This window comes from Letharia columbiana (assembly GCF_014066305.1).
Source record: "Letharia columbiana isolate WasteWater2 chromosome Unknown Sc0000007_s0, whole genome shotgun sequence".
In the NCBI taxonomy this organism is placed as follows: Eukaryota; Fungi; Ascomycota; class Lecanoromycetes; order Lecanorales; family Parmeliaceae; genus Letharia; species Letharia columbiana.
Genome location: NW_023501043.1, coordinates 104158 through 125046, shown reverse-complemented (window position 1 = coordinate 125046; position 20889 = coordinate 104158). Strand labels below are relative to the sequence as shown.

Below are 20889 nucleotides of genomic sequence, written 5' to 3'. Positions count from 1 at the left end.
CCCTATCTCTCCCCCCCCCCTCTCCCCCCCCGAACAGCTCCCCCCTCACAATACCCGTCCCTTACTTAACGAAAGCACAAACACAAACCTCCCAGCCGTGAAATCGCCCTTTCCCCTTTCACCTACACCCCACTCTCATCCTCCCAGAATCTAAAGTCACCCACCCACCCCTCAAACACCCGCCCCCCCCGCCCTCAAACCACCCCCTCAACATCTCCACATCGCCCTCCCCCCAACGCCGACTCGGCCGTCCCACACCGCGCGACGACCACACCCGTCAAACTCCCCTTCTCGGCCGCTTTCGCGCCCGGTCGATCGGCCATGCCGCGGGCGGAGAGGAGCGAATCTTTCCCCCTGCGGGAGGACGGACGGGTCGGCGGGTTAGTGAGGTGGATGGAGAAGAAAAGGAAGGAAGGAAGGAAGGAAGGAAGGAAGGAAGGAAGGAAGGAAGGAAGGAAGGGGTTAGGATGTCAAAGGGTGATAAAGATGGATGAATAGATGACGAGTTCGGATATTGATAAAGGTATACATACGAGACGGATCCGCGGAGAAGTCCTTGAGGAAGGCCAGTTCGGCGGTCGTCGAGGATGGCGTTCGGGGTGTTGTGGTGGGACAGGACCGAAGGGGCGAAGGTGCGGGTTCGCGAGCATGTGGGCGGCGCTGGGACCGGGATAGGGTTCGGAAGACTTGGTTGGTGGGTTGGTTGCTGTCGGTGCGTGGGGGGTTGAGTAGCAGGTTTCACGGATCTTGTGGTGGGTTGTTTAGGAGCTGTGGGGTTGTTTGGGAGTTGTCGTGTGTGGAAGTTTTCCTGTAGGCAGCAGTCAATATTCTCGGTCCCGTTGGCGTGGTGACTAGGCTTTCATAGGCTTAATATCAGGTATCCTCTACCTACCTCAATGAAAGTGTAGTCAGCAACAGCCATTGATTCCACCGTTGCCATTTTCACCAAGTGAATTTCGAAACTGAAAATCGGCTCTATTGGCCTGTTTGGCGGGTTTGTATGGCTTCCATTTCGACGATTGGTGGAGGTTGCCCATGGTGGTGGAATCAAGGACTGTTGCTACACATCAAACTAGGTGGGGAGCGAAGATGCCAAGCTGCAATGCGTTTGAATAAAGCGCGACAGGTAAGATTAATACTGGTTAAAGCCGTAACCAGGGGAAGAAACTCGTTGGTCGAGTACTGAAAAGCTTAGTTGGTCCGCTACCTGACCTATCAGCACCTGCATGATATACAGCGCCCCGAAGGAACGAGGCTGCAGCCTGAGGGCAGGCGGGGTAATTTTTGTTAGGGAGTTTCTCTTACTTGAGATTATATTCCGGAATGGTTTTCTCGGAAGGTGAGCTGCCATCGACGGCTCTCACTTCATGGATCGGATTGGAGACATTTTCATAGAAAGGCAACGGTGTCGATATCGCCAGCATCGCATGCTCACTCTCGTCCTGGGTCCAGATTTCCTCACGGGGGTCTACATGAAAAAAACAAATGGGAGAAAGAATGGCCAGTTCGACGAGTGAACTCACGTTACCGAAAGCGCTCGAGATCGCTAAGCAGAACCAGCATGGCGACATCGATCCAGCCGTGACCGTGTTTCCTGACCTAAGCATTGATGCCATATGGCAACGTGTTCAAGCGCAACCCTCGACATATGTGTTCTCCACGGAGGAATTTGCCGCCTTCAGCTACTATCGTGGTGTCTTTGGCGACAATGAAATTGCGCAGCAGGCTGTAAGGAGGTTTTGGGAACGCTACAGAGCGAAGTCGACCGGCACTGAGGGAGAAGGTCGTCACAGCCCGACCGTAACTGCAGGGCCGACGGTGTCGCAAGTATCAGCCGTCGCCTGTCAGAGATGTCGTGCAAGAAAAGTCAAATGTGACAAGAAGAAGCCGGCTTGCACACCGTGCGATCGGGCTGGGAGAAGGGCAGCATGCACCTATACTAAGCAAATGAAAGGCGAAAGTTTTGCGGAGCCAAGTAACGATGTGGATGAAAGCAAGGCATACCATGAGATAACCCCAAGGTCGACTTTACTTGGGAACTACAAAGGCCTCGTAGACGGAGTGAAAGTAAGAGAGGATCTGATCAAGACCCCACCCAAAACCAACCTCAGGATGCCCAAGGGGAGTCAGACAGAGCGACATCGAATTAGCGTTCTAGTGGATAGCATAACCGAGAGGGAAGACAAGCCTACATCTCAGATTGGGAAAGTGGATCAACAACACTTTGAACCCCCCAAAACCCTTCCTGTGGACTTGGGTCAATTTCGCATGCATGTGATGAATGGGAAGGAGCAAGATCTTGTCAACTCGGCGAAGTTGTGGTTGCAGCGTTTGACTGGAGAAACATGGGACTGGTGGCCTCTCCGTCCAAGTTTCCGACCGCTTCTAGAAGACGAAATCAGGCTACGGTGGCATTGCGTAAGTCATCATCCACGGTGCCTCAATCCAGGCATGCTAATTCACTTCGAAGGTTTTGGGGCACGAACATTGGACTGTGCTTCCTAACACTGGGCCTGCTCCATCGCCGGAGGCTGTTAAGAGTAAACAGTCTGCCTCTTCATCAGGAAAGAACTCAGGTACAAGTACGAGCCGAAGCTCTGGATCAGAGTCATCTGTTGGGAGGTCATCCCCAGCCGTCTCCGCCAATGGCACATCTGATCAACCAGATGACGAGGCGGATTCCGGGAAGGATATTCATACACCCGGTACGAGTATCGAGGTTGATATTGTGCCGCCAAGTGATTTGACTGGCTTTGTACTCTTTGGAGTACACGGGTCAAAGCGTCTGCAGAGTGCGTGGCTCCGCCTCGCGCAAATCGATGTCGCCATCTACAAAGATGACGATAGCTTCTTTGATGAGATGGGTGTGCAATATATGAAGCTCCGTGGCTTCCTCCGGCGGGTCTTATCGATATGGGTGTTCTATACCTGTGATTTCATAATGGTATGATCGATTGGCAGTCCCTCCATAAACCCAAGGCAAAAGGCTGAAAGAGCTTAGTTCCACAAAGCGAATCCGAATGAAATCATGCCAGGCCCTGAGGAGGTGCCATCGCCCGATAATCGAGACTACGAGTATCACGCAAGTCGAAATCCTCCTGTATTGAGTACGGTTTTCAACGCAAACTTCTACGGCTGCAACAAAGCATGCATCAAGTCTCAGCTTGACCTACTCTGCATCTTTCATGAGTGCAAAGGCCGCAACCACTGCGGCAAGTATCGAGTCCTAGAACGCCTTCCGAAGCGTCGACGCAAATGGGACGTCGATCGAGACGAAGAAAAAGACGAAGCATGGGGACTGAACGCCGTGTTCGCAGTGTCCTTCTACAAGGTGTTGTTGTATCATACGCTCATTTTGGCGGGACCAATAGTCTTTTGGGGGCTGTGGTTGAAAAAATGGCCGAGAGACTGGCAGAATGCGTCTGTACCGTTCTTCGCTGTAGCGGTGCTGTTGTCGTTGTTTTGGCTTCCATTTGCGCACAACGAAAGCCCAGCGGATAGGGAGAGGAGGTCGAAGAATAAGTTGATTTGAGTGAAATAGATTCAGCATGATTGGTATTTCAGTGTGTTTGCACAGAGCTCACATCATAGAAACGCACTGCTCTATTCAAACCGTCAACAATCACCTCTCAGTTCAAAGATAGTCGTTCTTGGAGGTAAGCTTCAGAGGCAGGGGTAACTTCGAAAACTGTGTCCAAAAGTAAAGGAGCAGGTCAATCCATGAGCTAATTCAGCCTTGAAGGCGAGGCAAGGCAGAGTGGAGGTCTGGGGCCTATGGTTGCTGTTGTTGTCGGGGGATCCTTTCTTGGTCCAGTACTCTCCGGCATCTCTTTGTGCGAATCGTGTACATAGAGCACCTCCATACCGCACTTTGTTAGACGAAACAGCTACGAATAAAGAGCTTATGACAGCCTCGTAGAGATTCCATGTGTCTTATCTTTTCTGTAGTAACCGCTTAGTGATAAAAGTGGTTTCGCCGTGAGCATGCCATCTGCTCCAAATCCTTGCGGGTGTTGTATATTCGCATTTGTAAGTGAATTTTTCAGATGCGACCTTCTGTCTCGCAAACAAGCCACCAATTTTTTGTCGACACCTTATTCACTGCTGCAATAACGACTTGGTTACAAGACATGTTGTACAGCGCCTGAAGAACACACCACCTGTAGCGCTGTCTTCTTAGGCAGTCCGGCGCGGATTTAAAGTGTTCAATGATCGGCACCTCTAAATCCTTCCGTGCCAAGAAGATGGGCTTTCCGCTTGATATATCGCGCTAGAGATCTGTGGCGCGTCTCTGATGTGTTCGCGACGAGAACCACTTAAAGTATTCAACAACTTCTACAAAGTCATCACAGTTCTTCAAAGGATTGATGGTCACTCAACATGGAGACCCAGCTTGATAGTATTGATATTTCGCAGTTGAAAGCGTTTGCCCTCGGTTTGAACCATGACCAGGTGAGCCAAGCCATGCATCAATGCCTGTCACTGCGGCTATGCACGAAAACTGACGCCGAATTCCCTACAGTCTGATCGCGACTCGCCCCGGGCGACCGCGCCGCCTCCAAGCAATCATCATCCTCAAGCAGACACATCATTGACTGCCCTAGGTCAAAACCTCACTCACAATTCACATCCTCACTACCCAACACACACTCAGCCATGCTCTGCACGTCGTACTTCTGGCCCCAGTACCCGTGGGCAGCGGCATTCTGCTTCCCAGCCTGAACTGCCAAGCACCATTCCCGAGTCCTTAAGGAGCAAGATGTTCGGAATAGACAGTCAGTCTGAAGGCGACACCCAGCCGGTCTCCCAGTCTGTCTACAAGGAATTTGCTAGCAAGCGCACGGAGCAGCTGGCGACAAGAGAGGGATCAGAGAACCACGGAAATAACACTTTGGAAGAAAGTGCCGCGTTGCATAGTCTACTTGAAGGCGAGGCTGGCCATATCGATCTTCTCGGTGCCTTCGAGCAGCCATCTCTCATCGATAACGAACACCCGGATGCAGATCATGAGGACGATGATATCGATCCCTTATCGCAAGCAGTAGACACTCGCGCAGATTTGTTTCCGGAATCCAAACGCTTTCAACAACCAAAGACGCCTGCTACAAATGGCAAGAAGCGTAAACGTGGGGTTGAGACGGAGTCCCAAGGGAGTGCTACTACTCTCAGTCTGCCAGTGAACCCTTTTGCAGGAGGTATTGGGAGTCTGGATGGGTTGATGGGCCCAAGCCAATTGTTCAATGCTACACAGGCTCTGACCTCACCATTGACGAACATTATACCATCTGATGGTTTATCTGAGAGGCCTTCGCCAGACACGCACATAATACAGCGCTCAGCAACAGTAGGCTTACTTTCGTCACCGGCTGACCCTTCACGCTTCAATACAATCCGTGCAGTCACCGAGCCGCAAACTACATACGTGTCGATGAAAGAGTCACAAGAAGCGAGAGAGCGATACCTTCGATCCTTGAAGGCCGCCGAAATTCTATCGCCTGATGAGCTGTCCGACGATGATTTTGGATCTGCAGATACCCAGCTTCGAAGAAGATCAAAACAGAGGCGTATAGATACAGAAGCCAAAAACCAATTTGCCGGCCTTACGGCGCGGGCTAGTCCACTGATAGGTGGTAACAGTCGAGTTCGAGCTGGACGAAATAAAGACACGCCCAGCAGGGTCGGTACGCGTCAAGCTGGAAGAGAAGCTAGCAAGCCTGTCGTTATTTCCGACGATGCGCCGATGGAAGATACGCTGGGGAATCTTACTGAAGATGAAACGGAACGTGAAGAAGAGGTTCAAACTGACGATTATGATGACGTGGATGAGCTGGCTGAAGAGAACAAGGAGAATGTTGAGGTGCCAAGGACGATCTCGAGAGCTCATCACACGACATCACAAGTTGTTATCTCACAACCTAGCCCTTCTCATCGGAATGTACGGACAGCAAAAGGAGGATCTCAGACAAGCAGAGTGGTGCATGTGGAGAGCAGTTCTCAAAACACCAGATCTCAGGAGCTCGAAAAAGCTGTCGAAGGCGCAACTCAACCAGATGCCATTGCAGATTCGCAGACGTCTCAGGGCCGCGCTAAATCAGAGCAACTTTCTAAAACCAAGGATGCTAGAGCTTTTACCGGGCCTCAATCTTCCCTAGACTCACGGGTCCTCGTGCCGCAGTCTCAGTCGTCACGAGCATTGCAGGCTACGAATTCATGTGAAGGCAGAGTTGAAGGAAATAAGTGTTCCGGGGATCTACCAAGTAGTCCCATACTTCTCAAGGGTGTGCACCATAATGCAGATTTTAGCCGCGGGCCGCCGCACGCATCTGCAGAACCACTACGATTGGAAGGACCGAGCAGAGAATTACCAGGACCGGCACCTGCGTCCCGGACGACGCAGGAGCAACCTGCATCTTCAGCGCCGCAAAGCAGCCCAGCCAAGGGCTACCATCTCCCAATGACAAATTCAGTGCCAGCTAAGAGCACAATACCTGAAACGAGCCCCTCGTCAAAGCCAGTTCACATTCAAAACCAATCTGCAGGAGATACCTCAAATTCCATGCCTTCTCCAAGGACCACGCCCAAATCTGCATCAAAGGCAGCATCGAGCCACTCTATCGCTGAGCAATCACGGCCTTCTACACTTTTCGAAACTGCACAAGAACACTTGGCTGAGTCGCCTTCCAAGTCACACTCCCAGCGAATACAGAAAGCTTCTCAGACCAGACAGGTGTCCCCAATCAAGACAAGGCTCTCAAGGACCATCAGTGAGATCGCAGCCGATCCTACCCCCCCAGACGTAATTGGAGACGTTGACTTGGACATCAACATATTGACCAATGAGGATATTGAGTTTCAGAATGCCATTAGTGGCTCCAGTTCAATTGCACACGCTAGTAGAAGGCGACGAGGCGGCCGAGGACTTGCCCTGCAAGTCGCACATCAGGAGCCAAACAAGCTACCTCCAGCCCCTCGCTCTCCGCTACTACAGTCATTCAGCTCAGCTCCACCTGGTTCCTCGGCAATCTCTCCCATCACCCCTTATCCAACGTCCGAAGCGGACAGGCCAAGCTCAGTCGTCTCTGTCATAATTAAGCAAGCTCCAACCAAGGGGGATCACACCTTAGAGCCAAAGAGTGCCCCGGCTGCAAAGCCAGCGGTGACTACACGGGCGACGTCCGTATCGAACAAAGCTCAACCGTCTGCTACTCCTCAACTTATCACCAAGCCTCAGACTGTTGCGGCTAGAAATGCCAGCGTTCCTGAACGACTAGCCACTTCACATACAAATTTTTCGTCTACTGATCAAGGCCCAGCCAATATGCGCGCCGTGACAGCACCGAACCGGGTATTTGCACATTTCAATGGCTCAAATCCTGCTTACTACCCTGCTACATGCTTGGAGACGATTGGCGGCGATGAGCCTCGCTATCGTGTCCGGTTCGAAGACGGCACCATAGATGTCATCGGTGGGTATGGCATCAAAAGACTGGAATTACTGCCCGGAGACGTTGTGAAGGTCGATCTCCCGGGGGCCCGTAAAATGAATTATGTTGTCGAAGGAGTGCAGAATCAGCATATTTCCGCTGTTACTAGAGGTCCGGCGACACCTTCCCGTCGTGGCTGTCTTGCTCCCACCAAGGATTCGGCTTTCCCTGAAACAGACGTTTACGGGAATGCCACGGTCTTGATGTCTCCCAAGCAGCGGCTATCAATAGATGGTGAACAAGCGGAGATCTCGCCAATCGCTGTGCCCCTGACGCTAGTCTACCTTACTCAGACGATGTGGACTGCCATCAAGGACCGACAATATACGCACCTGTCAAACAAGCCGCATATCTCGACTGGGCTACAGACACCCTCCGAGCGACCCTCGACGCCTTCCACTCCGTCTTCTCGTACTCGCCGCGTCAAGGCTTCTAGTCTGGTCCAAGCTCGCTCAACGGCCATCGGCAACAATTCAAGCGACGGTATTTTCAGGAACATGGCCTTCGCCATTACCAACATTGATCGTGCCGATGAGCACGAGCGAATCAAGAATCATGTTACTTCCAACGGTGGTAATATTCTCAGCACTGGCCTGGACGAACTTTTTCACATACCCGCTCTTCCTCGTACGACCAGTCCAGCCGATCCCAATGCTGATACATCCTTTCATCTGACACCGGCCGCCAAAGACCTTGGCTTCACCTGCCTCATAGCAGACAAACACTGTCGCACCGCCAAATTCATCCAAGCTCTTTCTCTTGGAATTCCTTGCCTCTCTACTCGATGGATCTCAAATTGTGTGGCCAAGCAGCGTATTCTACCTTGGGCTCCGTATCTGCTTCCATCAGGCGAATCGTCGTTCCTTGGCGGCGCCGTGCGCTCACGCGTGCTGCATCCATTTGATGCTGAGACAGCCACTCTGTCCGATATTGTGGAAAACCGACCTAGGATGCTGAATGACGCTTCTGTTCTTCTCATCATGGAAAAGAGCCATGAGAAGAGCATGCAGCAACATCCTCTGATCACTCACGCGCTCGGAGCCAGCAAAGTTTCCAGGGCCATTAGTGATGCATCAGCAGCGAAAGCAGTGGCGGACGCTCAAGCCTTGGGCGAGCCATGGGACTGGGTGTTTAGCTACAACAAAGAGCTGGAGATTGAAGAGAAGCTGTTTGGGGGAAACGGGACAGGCAAGAAACGAAAGCGTGGCAGAGACAGCGAACACGGGCCTTCTGGTAAGAAAGGGAAGACGAGGGTGGTAGGGAATGAGTTTGTGATTCAGAGTTTGATACTCGGGATGCTGATCGAAGAATAATGGGCGTTAGCAGCATTCCACACGATGACGTTGGATATATGGGCAAGATATCATAGTGCATAGAAAATCAGCATTACCGCCTATGCCTATGCGCGGGCGCACTCTATTTCGGGTATTCCACGAGCACTTGGCAGAAGCGTTGCTTGTTGTGTCATCAGTCAAGCACGGCTCCACACCGTTGACCCATTCTTAGCTCATATTTGACGACGCCATATCGCCCACAAACCTTCTCAATGGCTTTCATGGCTTACACGGTTGACCAAAGGAGACACAGGACGCCGAAGCCACTGGCTTCAACTATCAAGGTTTGGCTTTCCTCCCAGGCTTTTCTCTTTCACGCCCTTCGCCGTATTCCTCTCCTATTCACAAGTCGCCGCAGCTCGAGGAGGAAATTTCCGCGAGCTCTTCCTTCACTACAGACATCCCGTAGCCACAAGTGCATTATCCCCCTCCATTGCGCTCGCAATGGCCTCTCCCGCTCCTCCAGCCGTCTGCTCTACGGCAGCCTATCAACATTTCCTTCCCCTCGCTGGCTTCCCTCCTGCTCAGGGGTGGTGTTCTACCGTTTCACTATTGTCAAAGAAGGATGAACGAGATAGTGCAAATGCGCTTGCAGGGCAAGACGTCGAATGTCCACTTGGAAGCAACCTGTGCGCTTTGCTGGCTGACCTGAAGGCTGCTGATCGTGACTTCGCTCGTGGGGTGTGGTATGGTACCCCTTCCAAACTTCAGACTACATACTCTGAGGAGTAAGGAAGGGTTTGCTGACGAAATCCCCTAGCTGCTGCATTGGGGTCTGCGTCGGGGACGAGCCTCCAGTAAGGCGTCCGCCACGACCTCCGTGTACACGGTGATTAACAGAGTCTTCTCAGGCAACCATCACAGTTCCTGGAACTACCACACCGGCATCCATATCCGTCCCCACCGTGATTCCGTCGCAGGCATCTTCGAGCCTGATGTGGATCCAGCGGCATTCGAGCGCCTCCCTTCTTCCCGCTTCCAGCTCTGTTTCCAGCTCGCGGATGACTTACATCCAGCGGCATTCCAGCGCCTCTCTTCTCCCCGCTTCCAGCTCTGTTTCCAGCTCGCGGATGACTTACATCCAGCGGCATTCGAGCGCCTCCCTTCTCCCTGCTTCCAGCTCTGTTTCCAGCTCGCGGATGACTTACATCCAACGGCATTCGAGCGCCTCTCTGGACCCCATGCCAAGCGTCTCGACAAGCTCGACTTCGGATAGCAGCACGGCCACCAGCTCCTCTTCCACATCGAGTTTACCGGCTTCCTCCTCGTCGTCATTGAGCTCTATGTAGGCTGGGGATAATAGGCGATAGACTGGTCTTCATTTTCGTTTGAGCTTGGTGGTATTGGCTACGGGACGGAAAATGGATTTCGAATGAATGAATCGGAGTCGTGGCTCTGTATTGGTTGATAGTCAGAGGAGATATCGTCTTTCTACTGACATGGATAAGCCTGGTTGAATCGTATTGTTACTCTTCTTCTCTCGTCTACATGTGTGATATGTCTAGGTAGAGAATAAGGAGAACCTCTAAACGGACAGCCCCTTTTTGTGAAGATACGGCGCTAAGGGCTCAACCACCCACCATACCCTAAACAGCGATCTGAATTTGAACCTCGGCTTAATCACTCTCCAAAACACCACACCCCTCCAATCGCGCCCAGTAACAGCCACTACGAATTCTTCGGCTCATATTACATCCCTCCCTTCTTTTGTCCTTCCCTTCCTACACCTTCCAGACCACCCTCTTCCCCTTCCCTCTCTCGCTTCCCTCCTACCCTCAGCCCCCCTTCCCTTTCTTTTCTTTGTCGAAGCCCCACTCCTCCTCAGGCCACTTACTGCAATTCGGCCTCGCACGCCAATTCAAGATGCCCTTTGCTACAGCCCTCACACGCCAGCTCGGGATCAAGAGTATGCAGTTCTCAATGCAGTGCTCCGTCCCAAGTTTACTCACGTTTGGCAGTCCCGGTCGTGCAAGGAGGCATGCAATGGGTCGGCTACGCTGAATTGGCCTCCGCGGTTTCGAATGCTGGCGGCTTAGGAATTGTACGCCCCTTTCCCGCTTTCTCCCCCTTCTACTCGCTCGCACTTACCACAAATGCCCCCCTTGAAAACATTTGCTAACAGCTCCTCTCACGCCCCAGCTCACAGCCCTAACGCAACCCTCCCCCGCCGACCTCCGCAAAGAGATCCAGCGCTGCAAAACCATGACCCCACACCCCTTCGGCGTGAACCTGACCCTCCTCCCCGCCCTCGTCCCCCCCGACTACCACGGCTACGCCCAAGCCATCATCGACGAGGGGATCCGCATCGTCGAAACGGCCGGCAACTCCCCCGGCCCCGTGATCCGGCAGCTCAAGGCCGCCGGCTGCACCGTCCTGCACAAGTGCACCACGGTCCGGCACGCCCGGAGCGCCGTCGCCCTCGGCGTCGACTTCCTCTCCATCGACGGCTTCGAGTGCGCCGGCCACGTCGGCGAGAGCGACGTCACCAACTTCATCCTGCTGTCCCGGGCGCGGCAGAGCCTGACGGTCCCGTTCATCGCCAGCGGCGGCTTCGCGGACGGGCAGGGGCTCGCGGCCGCGCTGGCGCTGGGCGCGGAGGGCATCAATATGGGCACGCGGTTCATGTGCACGATCGAAGCGCCCATCCATCACAATGTCAAGGTGGCCATTGTGGAGGCGCAGGAGACGGATACGGAGCTCGTGCTGCGCCGGTGGCGGAACACGAGTCGGTTGTTTGCGAATAAAGTCGCCAAGGAGGCGGTGAAGGCTGAGCGGGAGAGTGTGAGTGGGAAGTTTGAGGACGTGGCGCCGTTTGTGAGTGGGAAGAGGGGGAGGGAGGTGTTCGTGAATGGGGATGTGGACCATGGGGTTTGGACGGCGGGGCAGGTCATCGGGTTGATTCATGATATTCCATCTTGCCAGGAGCTGGTGGAGAGGATTGAGCGGGAGGCGGAGGAGACGTTGGATAAAGCTAGCTCGCTCATCGTGGGTCGTGGGTCGAGGCCGCAAGGGAAGCAACCCCCCCCTGGGGAGGTTGGGAAGAACATGAACAATCCTGGTGCGGAAATGTGGGGGATCGGAAAAACGAAGATCTAGCAGTTTCGGAGCGGAATTATATCATCACTCATGCCTTGAAGCATTCGTTTCTGACGCGTATAGAGTATAAACATTTCGACTGGCATTGTACACGCATGACCGAAAAGATGCATGCATAGACCCATCGACAACTCCGAGAAAAGAAACTGCGTGACCACATCTCGTCATATCCTATCACAGAGCGACGAGGAAACCTCCGGCGTAGCCATCGCGGATATGATATTCCCGGGTATCTATCGTTCCAAAGACTCCCAAGGACTGCGGGTGCCGTTGTTAGTGCTCGGTTCCATCATCCATCAACGCCGAGGAACCCGCGTTGCCATTTCAGCAGTCATCAACCCCCCAATCCCACACGCCAAACTCTTCATCATCTCCGTCTTCCTCAACCCTCGGTCCTCCCTCCTTCTCAAACATCTCCCTCCTCCTCGCCCCATCGACGACCCTCTTATCCAGTTTGAAAGCCTCAAACACCTCTCCAGCAACCGCCCTATACGTCCCCCTTCCTCTCGCCGTTGCTTTGATCTCACCCAATTCAATCCCAGCCGTGTGCCAGATGAAGCTCGTCTGATAATAATGGTAGAAGGCAACGGACGCTTTCAGGAGATCCCAATGCGATGAACGGCCCCGCGCGTGGTCTCGCTGCCAGCTGCTTATCCTATCCGATGTCTCAGTCGGGGGACATTCGTCTAGAGTGGGTTTGAGATTGACGAAGTCGGCGCGGCATCTCTCGACAATGGTTCGAAAGCTCAGGGCTTCGGACTTCCTGGGAGGACGAAACTCGTCGTCGGCGTCTTCCGGCCTGGCGTTTATTTTCCAGAAGGTATGTATAGCTTCTAACTCGTGCTTGAGATTCTGTAAGACTTGTGCCAGGGATTTGTTGCCTTTGGCCTCTTCCATTTCTTCGTTTCGTATACGGAAGAGGTCATCGTCTTGTGGGCTAACGTCATTGAAATGTTTGTCGAATTCATTCAATGCCTTCTCCCTCGCCCGTTTGGCTACCACGAAGACCAAGTGATCAATTAGGTGGTCTTTCGGCTTCCCCTTCTGTCTGTCCTTGTACGCTGGTTTTGAAAGTGTACGAGGCAGGTTGTTTTTCCTGAGATAGGTGGCCCATTTCGCTTCGCCGAATTGAAACCCGCCTTTTGCGCTGTCTACTAGGTTTCCCAACAGTACAGCTATGGAGACTGCCTCCGGGCTGTCAATGGCTTTCTCACGATAGCAATAAGATTCGTGATACAAAGTACATTTGCCGAGCATGTTGGCTTGAAGATTGAACTTGAAAGCATGGCGTAAGAACGTGGTCGTGTAGTCGGGATGGGCCAGAAGATCTGCGACTTTGGAGCTATCCTTTTCGATGCCGTAAGAGTCAAGCTTTGGGAAAGGAGGGACATCGGCATTTCTGAAGGGCTGCACGATATCCGGATCCCAGCACACCCATGCCTGGTCGCCGTCATAGTCACCGCTAATAAATTCCGTCAGCTGTCCGATTCGAATCTTAACGTTAAGAGACTTACCCTGATAATTTACTCGCCAAAGAGACCGAGCCTTTGGAAGGGAAGACAATAACATCTCTGTACATCATCAACTCTGGCTTGAAGACAGCGCGAACCTGCCTTTTGTCAGACGATCTTTCTTGTGGTCCAAAGTCTCCCGAAGAAGTATATGACAATGATGATAGTTGTTACCTTCTGAACATCCGAGGGGAGGTGAGCGGGTAAGCGAGCAACGAGAACATCCATGTTGTGTAGCATTGATTGATCGAAGCCTGACTCGGGATCGTGAAAGACACTGGAGAATCCAAGATGGATCTCATCCTCCTCAAGAATGGCCAACGGATCTGCGATCATGTATGCATATGTGGATTGCCCAAGTCCAATGTTCATCTTACTTTCCAATCGAAGACAATAGGTTTTGATGGCTTGATACAGCTGGTCTTTCAAATAACGACAAGTTTTGGGTTGGAAACCATGCTGCGGGAATTTGTTAGCCGGATATACTGAGATGCGATAGACACATGTACCTCAGTGAACCAATTGATTGTCTCTGCTTTTGATGAAGGCAAACCTCCTTGCATCTCGATCCCGCCGTATCTTGCCCTCTCCTCTGTGATGGGATAAATCTCTTGGTTCCATTTGCGAAGAGCCAATCCAGAATCCATGGCTACCTCAAGTTCACCGACACGAGCCGTGAGATCTTGGTCAAGCAGCTTCGAGAACACATCGGGTGGTACGCCTCGATCCACGAGGATCGGAAGAAGTTGGAAATTCAAGGAGCCCGATGAAAGTCTCTTCGCCCAAGCATGGACCTCGAATGTTACCCGTGCAGGCTCAGGGTGGAGGTCGTCTAGGGCATGTCCCTCGAATTTTAGCTGGGAGTCCGTGATTTCGATCCAATAATTTCGACCCCGTTTGGATGGAGTCTCATCCTGAGCATCAATCATCCACATTCCTTTCGCGCCTCCTATCCTACCTTGGAAAACACAAGGGACGTTATCTAAACCAAGGCAATCCGCCACTCCTCTTGCAGCTCTTCTAGAAATCCGGGCACAGCCCTGGGATTGTCAGATGCCATTACTTTTAGAGCTTAAGGAGTCTTACATCATTCATGACAGGTGCTTTAGACTTTGAAGGAGTCTTCTGCCTCTTTTTCTCGTCCGATCGTTTGTAGCTGAGGCGCCACTGCCCCGGGGTATCTGCCCGTGCATCGTCTGCTCTGAATATCTCAGTGGGTGAAAATTCAACAGTTGCGACCGTACTACTGACGCCTAGATACATCGTCAGCACCAGTCTAACCTGAAGACATCTCGAGTCGGACCTAGCGCCAGACGAGCAAAAAATTTGAGTGATGGCTGATTGAGGTTGGCTTTGAATGGCATGAACCATTCTATCATATCTTTGACTGTCTTTCGAGGTCGATCCGGAAGGCGTGGGTCGGCCTCGCCGAGCCTTTCTCCATCTCTGAATCCGACACCATTTTCAGCGAAAAAAAATATTCGGTACCGGCTGTCTTGCATACTGTTTCGCATCCCTTTCTTCTTGGAGGCATCAGGTTTTGTATAGAAAGCGCGCCACGTGCGTCCGAGGAATTCGTGGTGCGTGCCCACAAGCCAATTGGTGATTGCCTCACGAGCAGAAGTATGGTACTGTTTTAGGTACGACGGTAGACCCTCAGGACCAAGCCCTGGCATACCTAGGACGCAAAACCGATCACTGCCAAAATGACGAGACAGTCGGTAAGAAGGCTCCAACCTCAGAGGATTCAAATGGAATTCAAAACAAGGTCCCTTCTGCTGATCCAATAGTTTGAGCTTTCCGGTCAACGCTACCCCTTCAAATTTCGAGCCCGCTCGGTCCCAGGCGGCGAGATTTGATCTTTCTGGTATCTGAGCCCCGTGTGCCTTGGCTATAGAACTGAGGGAGGACCAGAGCCTGTCGTAGGATTCGAATGTGGATTTAAAAGAGATCAAAAAATTGTTTATGTCTAATTTGCAAGTACTTGCGACTCTAATGATCTCATAGAGCTGTCGGAATGGCACCAATGGATAATGTTCTGGAACTTGAACTAGTGTTCAATAGTATCAGCAGAGATGAGCAAAACATTAGGAGTGGGAAGGAGCTACCAAATGGAGGGTTTTCTTGCAGACGTCCTGCTAAAAGCGCGCCAACAGCTGTCTCGCTGGTCTTGGCCTCAATCTGGCGCGGCAGGTACAGAGATTCGGCTTTAGACGCGATTTTGTCTGTTACAACAAATTCATAGTCAAGATCCATAGGATCAGATGGCGCTCTTGGTTTATCCGTCGAGACCTTGCTCGCCTCATTCTCGTACCATTTCGCAACATCGCTCTCTGATCCCGATAGTGAGTGACTCAACAGAGGTGGGCGTGTGGGATTGTCCCAAGACCCACGTACGGCCGTGTCGGTACCATCAACGGAAGCATCAAATGAAGTTGCCAGAGATCTGACGGAGAAAGAGGTATTTGGTGACGTCCAAGTCGATGATGCGCTTGTCATGGAGGACGAAACGGACGTTGTATTATCGAAGGAGCCGAAGAGCTTAGCCGGCTCCGACTCGGGATTCCTGCTTTGCGCTGGTTGTCTTGGATAGGCATACTGCGACTTGGTTATCATCGCCGTGGAAGTTTTATCCGGCGGTAGGGTAGGGTCAGCTTTTTTTGAATACCGCTGATAGATAGACTGTAGTAGTTTAAAGTCAGTTCTTGCTGTACTGACTCAGTCCTCTTAATAAAATCGAGCCACTAACCTCTTGGGCCGATCTCTCACTCGATGTTTTTCGAGAGACGTTTCGTGAGGGTGGCGCTTGCATAGAGTCAGGGTGGGATCTTTTTCTGTCCGTAGAAGGACCAAGACTCGACCTTTTGCGCAGTGGTGGGGTGGTTGGTGGAGTCTCGAATGTATCTTCTGAAGAGGAGCTCTGTTCGAGTTTTGCAGCTTCGCCAGCCTTCCGTGGATATGCAGCTGGGGTTGGGATCGCCGATGAATTGTTCATCGCGTCAAGATTGACCAAGAGTTCTGCCATTTCCTGGTCTGGGTAGTCGTCAGAAGATGAGGGGTGGTGAGCTGATGGGTCTCCGCCCTTTGCTGGTCCCGGTTCGCTCTTAGATCGCAGCCATAGCGCGAGGCTCGACTGGCGTTTGAAAATGTTGGGTTTGGAGGGCGAGGTTTCATTGGTAGGGATTGGGTCATCTGAAACAGTCTCAGCCAATTGTAGCTGGAAGCAAGCAGAAATGCGAGTGCTCACCTTCAGCTTTGACGGATTTCGGAAATTCCTCCCCAGCTTTGACTCGATCAACGATCAAACTTAGGGAGTGCTTGAGCTTTTCCGTTAGTTCTGTGATTGCTTTATCCGACAGTGCTGGACGCTTCTTCAAGAAGTCTTGTTTCAACGCGCTCTTGGATGCTTCGAGGGATGGAAGTACGTTGGGCTCTCCATGTGGCTTGAACTGCCATCTTGAAACGATCTGAACAGCAGTCTCTTCAAATTGGTTAAGTGCGTAGTCCAGCGCTCCTTTCTTGAAATACAAGAATTGTATGAAAGCTACGATCTTGTCCTCCACTCGATTAGGGTCCCTCCTGGAAGGACTCCAGGTCGAGTCTCTTGGCGGCAACTGTATTCCCCATCTTGCAGATAACGATGTCTTGATTTCTTCGATCTCATCATCCGCCTTCTTATTCGCCTTGGAAGGTGTTCTAGGTAGGGACAGCATTGAATAACATAGGCGCTGAGACCGGTATAGGGTTTGATGTTCGGGGTCCTCATAGATCGGTATAGGTCACGGGTCCCTCTTCATTCAGTCTTCTTTGATCTTCCGCGTTTCGATGTGTACAAGAGCATCAAGCAAAGCGGCCGGGCTGAGTTTGGGGAGGCTGTGAGGGACACTGTGGGGCCGCAAAGACGTCGAGAATATTGGAACTGACTCTAGATGGAGAAGTAGAGACGGCGACCGCAAGGCCGTACGGGTAAATGAATCTTTGGGGCGTGTTCGGGAGTAAGAAGGGAGCGCGAGGCTGTTCATCGGATTGGGCTGAAGAGACGTCGCGGCAGTGTCGTCAATCGTCAATGCAGCAGGATGATGCGCGATAGCCAGATAAGAGCATGACCAGCCTCAATTGATCCAGCAGCTAAGGCAATAGCAGCATGCAACTCTCTCCATCGAGAGTGCTGCACTGCTTGGCTTTATGCTTGCGCACTGATCAGAGGAGTAAGCGCATTGACAGCTTAAAACCGCCGCCGTCATTTTGAGCTGCAGGGGCCGGCCCGTCTGAAACCGTGGGCGGCTACAGGGTCACATATCACATTGTTGCGGGGCAGGTGTCAATCAGAATGGGGAAGTCTACAAATGAAAGTATTATTGCATGGCTGTCTTAGATCATTTTTTCGTCGGCGTTGGCCTAATGCCGTGATTGATGCCTCAGGTTGTATCTAGGGCACAGACTAAGGGACATTCCTCCGCCATAACGCATAGCCACGCTATGAGCGAGATAGTTTCATCCATCGTCTGATCAGTTCGCTAAAATTTCGCAGATATCCGCCCCGCTATGCACGCAATAGTAAAGCACGCCAGCAATGCAATTGATGAGCTACCCAGTCACTGACCCCATTTCTTGGCTTCCATGCCATCAGGAGGAGAGGTTTCGACCCTTCCTTTGCTGACATCAGCCCAGTTGGTGCTCAGCGCGGTGCCGTTGCTCTCCTGGTAGCTCTTCATCATTGCTTTTTGAGTATCAGGATCCGCACCCTTATAAAGCATCTTAAAGAAATTGGTCGTAGGATCGCCTTCCTCATCTTCGATCCCAGCATCCTCTGAAGCACCCTCTTCACCCTCCTTGACATCCTTTTTAGGCTTCTTCGACAAGTCGTTGACTACCTTGTCCCAGTTCTTCGGGCCGGACTTGGACGAGGTTGGATATACCGGACCAGCGTTGGAAGATTTGTCTGACAGAACGGCACGCTTGACAGTATCATCACCATCAGCGGAAGTTTCTTCAGTGCTGGCAGGATGCGCTCCCTCGATGTTTGCCCATTGTTGGCCTGGTGTAGATTTTTTGAGCGTGAATTCGGCTTTTGCTGACATGATTTTGTAGGAAGATGCGGACACATCAATAGCGGCGAAGAGTGGATCCAAGGACAGATTGAAGTCTGAGCCAGTGGGCAGCGGGAACGAAACGTCCAGAGAGTCTTGCTTGATCTCGACTGTAGTTTTATCCTTAGGAATGCCTTTGCAGAAGAGACTGACAACCACAGTATCATTTGTCTGGAACCACTCATGACGAATCTTGCTTGGATGTGTCTGCACGCCCTCAGATTGCACAGCTGCAGTAGACTCCTTCGCAGCCTCCTTAGTCCCGTTGGTGGTCGTTGAGGTTGAGGCTGAGGCTTCAGCTGTCTTCTCAGCTTCTTTGGCTGACTTCTTCCCAACGACAGCCTTTGGAACCTCGACATTCGGCGTCTCTTCAACAGTCACCTTCCCGCGTTCGTCTCCATCCTCCAGCCCTTTCAATTTGGTCTCCGCCTTCATTTCCCAGATTGCCAAGGTCTTTTCTTTCTCATTCAGCTTCTTGACCCACCAAAGGCATTGCTTTGCATCGCCGTAGCGCTCCAAGTTGAACAATGTGACAGCCCTTCGTAGCTGACTATCAGCGATGAGTTCCCTCTTGGCTCTCTTCGTAGCAAGAGACACAGCAAGCTCCGCGTCGTGGAAGGCGGCTTGATGATCAGGAGGTGAGAGACGAGTGTAGGCTTTAGAACGTTGGATATAATAACTGACGGCTTGGGGATTCTGAGCGATGGCTTCCGTGTAGCAGGTAACGGCAAGTTTGAAATTACCCCCATCGATGGCGCTGGCTCCACGACCAGCTTGATCCATATTGGTTGGTCCGAAGACTTGAAGCTGTCCGTTGATGTAGTTGATGAGAAGAAAACTATTAAAGTGATCAAGGGATCACAACTTGGCGCAGGACGGGGTAGGTCAAAGAAAGTATTTCTGCTTCGTGTATTGCTTCTGCGGTAGTCTCTATCCTCGTGGTATACTGACTGGGGTTGATTGTAAATGGATTAGGACCTTGTCCAGGATTCGAAACTTGAGGGGCCGAGATCTGTGCGAAGTGTTGTCTGTCCTGATGCTGGCTGCCCCAGTGGCCGTGTTTGTCACACTGGGTGCTGGAAAGTGGATTAAACCGCAAGATAATTGTGCCTGGTAACAGGATCGGCCCATCGTGTTATAATATTGCGACACGCAGCTAAGCACATCGGAACACGGATGTCGGAATTAAGGAGCACCCGAGGGACCAATCAGTAGCCCGGCATTTTCATTGCTTCTAATCCTACGGTACCTTTTTCGCTCTAGTCTTATATATCATCGAACCTAATACTAGTAATATAATTAGCATCACCGCAAACACAGGGTAGAACAAAAGTGCGGATATTCCCTAAAGGCACTATAATGGCCAGCTTCCAGGGTTCCTTGCGATTTTTTGTCCCCGGGTGCTGCCGGCTACGCGAGCACCAAGGCCCGTTTTCATGGTACTTTTTACCTAGGTACTACTGTTCCAAAAGGTAGCTGTGACGATGAAGTAGGATTTCTGTTCAACGCTGCAGCGCTGAAGCAATTCTTAGCCACATTCACATACAGCATCATCATCTACTGTTTCGTTGTCAGAAAGCTTCTGTGTCTTCGTACTGCCAAGCCTTCAATGTCAGACTGATCCGAGCCGAGGCCGGCCGGGGAACGAATACGCTGACCAGTGCAAAAGAGAGGCCAACTAGGCCGGATTTGGACGTAATCACATAGCAACCCGCACTACCATTATTGCCAACAACATTGATTTCTCAATTTCTACATTATTCTACTACATGGCTCCACCACACACTCCACCACAAACCCATAAAAAACCGGTCCAAAAAGAGCGCCGGAGGGCGATACCGTCAAAAAGACGAACTCTTTAAAGTAGTCGATATATAAGGTATTAAATCTTTACGACTAGTCTTTAAATAAGAGGGTATTCCCAAAGCCACAGCAGAAAGATGGCTCAAAATGAGACGTCAAGTTGTTCCGGAAGCCTGTTATCGAAGGATTGGTGCATTTCGTACGGGACGACCTCCAAAATCCCAGACGAAAAGCTTACGGCAATACTGGATCCGAAGAACGAGGCCCGTAACGAAGGCTATAAACGGCAAATCGAGATTTTCTCTTTAGAATATACTGTCAGATGCTTACAAAACTCACTCCTTACGAGAAAACACAATGCCAAGATGTACAAAAGGCCAAATCCAAGTGGGTATCTCAGTCAAATAAGGAAACTAGGCAGGATTATGGGCATGACCATGGAGATGAGACAGTGGAACACTTTTGGGCTTTTATAGGCTGGACCGATGAGGCCCACGTGGACCCTACTGCTATAAAAGCAGATTACACACTCAGAGAGGAGGTCCAGACCAGCCTATGCCCCCGAAAACGT

At 51.6% G+C, this 20889-nt stretch overlaps 7 protein-coding genes across 7 annotated transcripts; 5 read left to right on the top strand and 2 right to left on the bottom strand.

Moving 5' to 3' along the window:
* Positions 1 to 1497: 1497 nt before the first annotated feature.
* Positions 1498 to 2950, top strand: HO173_003079 (uncharacterized protein; the record flags this gene model as incomplete). Its single annotated transcript, XM_037305008.1, has 2 exons — positions 1498 to 2418; positions 2471 to 2950. The coding sequence occupies 2 exons, from the start codon at positions 1498 to 1500 to the stop codon at positions 2948 to 2950; spliced, it is 1401 nt and encodes a 466-aa protein (XP_037167873.1).
* A 78-nt stretch (positions 2951 to 3028) lies between these two features.
* HO173_003078 (uncharacterized protein) lies at positions 3029 to 3532 on the top strand (the record flags this gene model as incomplete). The annotated part of the gene is made up of 1 exon (XM_037305007.1): positions 3029 to 3532. The coding sequence occupies one exon, from the start codon at positions 3029 to 3031 to the stop codon at positions 3530 to 3532; it is 504 nt and encodes a 167-aa protein (XP_037167872.1).
* An 848-nt stretch (positions 3533 to 4380) lies between these two features.
* On the top strand, positions 4381 to 8797 carry HO173_003077 (uncharacterized protein; the record flags this gene model as incomplete). Its single annotated transcript, XM_037305006.1, has 2 exons — positions 4381 to 4452; positions 4523 to 8797. The coding sequence occupies 2 exons, from the start codon at positions 4381 to 4383 to the stop codon at positions 8795 to 8797; spliced, it is 4347 nt and encodes a 1448-aa protein (XP_037167871.1).
* A 465-nt stretch (positions 8798 to 9262) lies between these two features.
* Positions 9263 to 9727, top strand: HO173_003076 (uncharacterized protein; the record flags this gene model as incomplete). The annotated part of the gene is made up of 4 exons (XM_037305005.1): positions 9263 to 9348; positions 9473 to 9504; positions 9579 to 9615; positions 9670 to 9727. The coding sequence occupies 4 exons, from the start codon at positions 9263 to 9265 to the stop codon at positions 9725 to 9727; spliced, it is 213 nt and encodes a 70-aa protein (XP_037167870.1).
* Positions 9728 to 10681: 954 nt separating this feature from the next.
* HO173_003075 (uncharacterized protein) lies at positions 10682 to 11914 on the top strand (the record flags this gene model as incomplete). Its single annotated transcript, XM_037305004.1, has 3 exons — positions 10682 to 10724; positions 10777 to 10859; positions 10958 to 11914. 3 exons carry the CDS (start codon positions 10682 to 10684, stop codon positions 11912 to 11914), a joined length of 1083 nt encoding a protein of 360 aa, XP_037167869.1.
* Positions 11915 to 12238: 324 nt separating this feature from the next.
* HO173_003074 (uncharacterized protein) lies at positions 12239 to 17138 on the bottom strand (the record flags this gene model as incomplete). The annotated part of the gene is made up of 9 exons (XM_037305003.1): positions 12239 to 13376; positions 13429 to 13523; positions 13600 to 13884; positions 13935 to 14465; positions 14512 to 14678; positions 14729 to 15475; positions 15534 to 16107; positions 16175 to 16617; positions 16673 to 17138. 9 exons carry the CDS (start codon positions 17136 to 17138, stop codon positions 12239 to 12241), a joined length of 4446 nt encoding a protein of 1481 aa, XP_037167868.1.
* An 882-nt stretch (positions 17139 to 18020) lies between these two features.
* Positions 18021 to 19298, bottom strand: HO173_003073 (uncharacterized protein; the record flags this gene model as incomplete). The annotated part of the gene is made up of 1 exon (XM_037305002.1): positions 18021 to 19298. The coding sequence occupies one exon, from the start codon at positions 19296 to 19298 to the stop codon at positions 18021 to 18023; it is 1278 nt and encodes a 425-aa protein (XP_037167867.1).
* Between the last annotated feature and the right edge of the window lie 1591 nt (positions 19299 to 20889).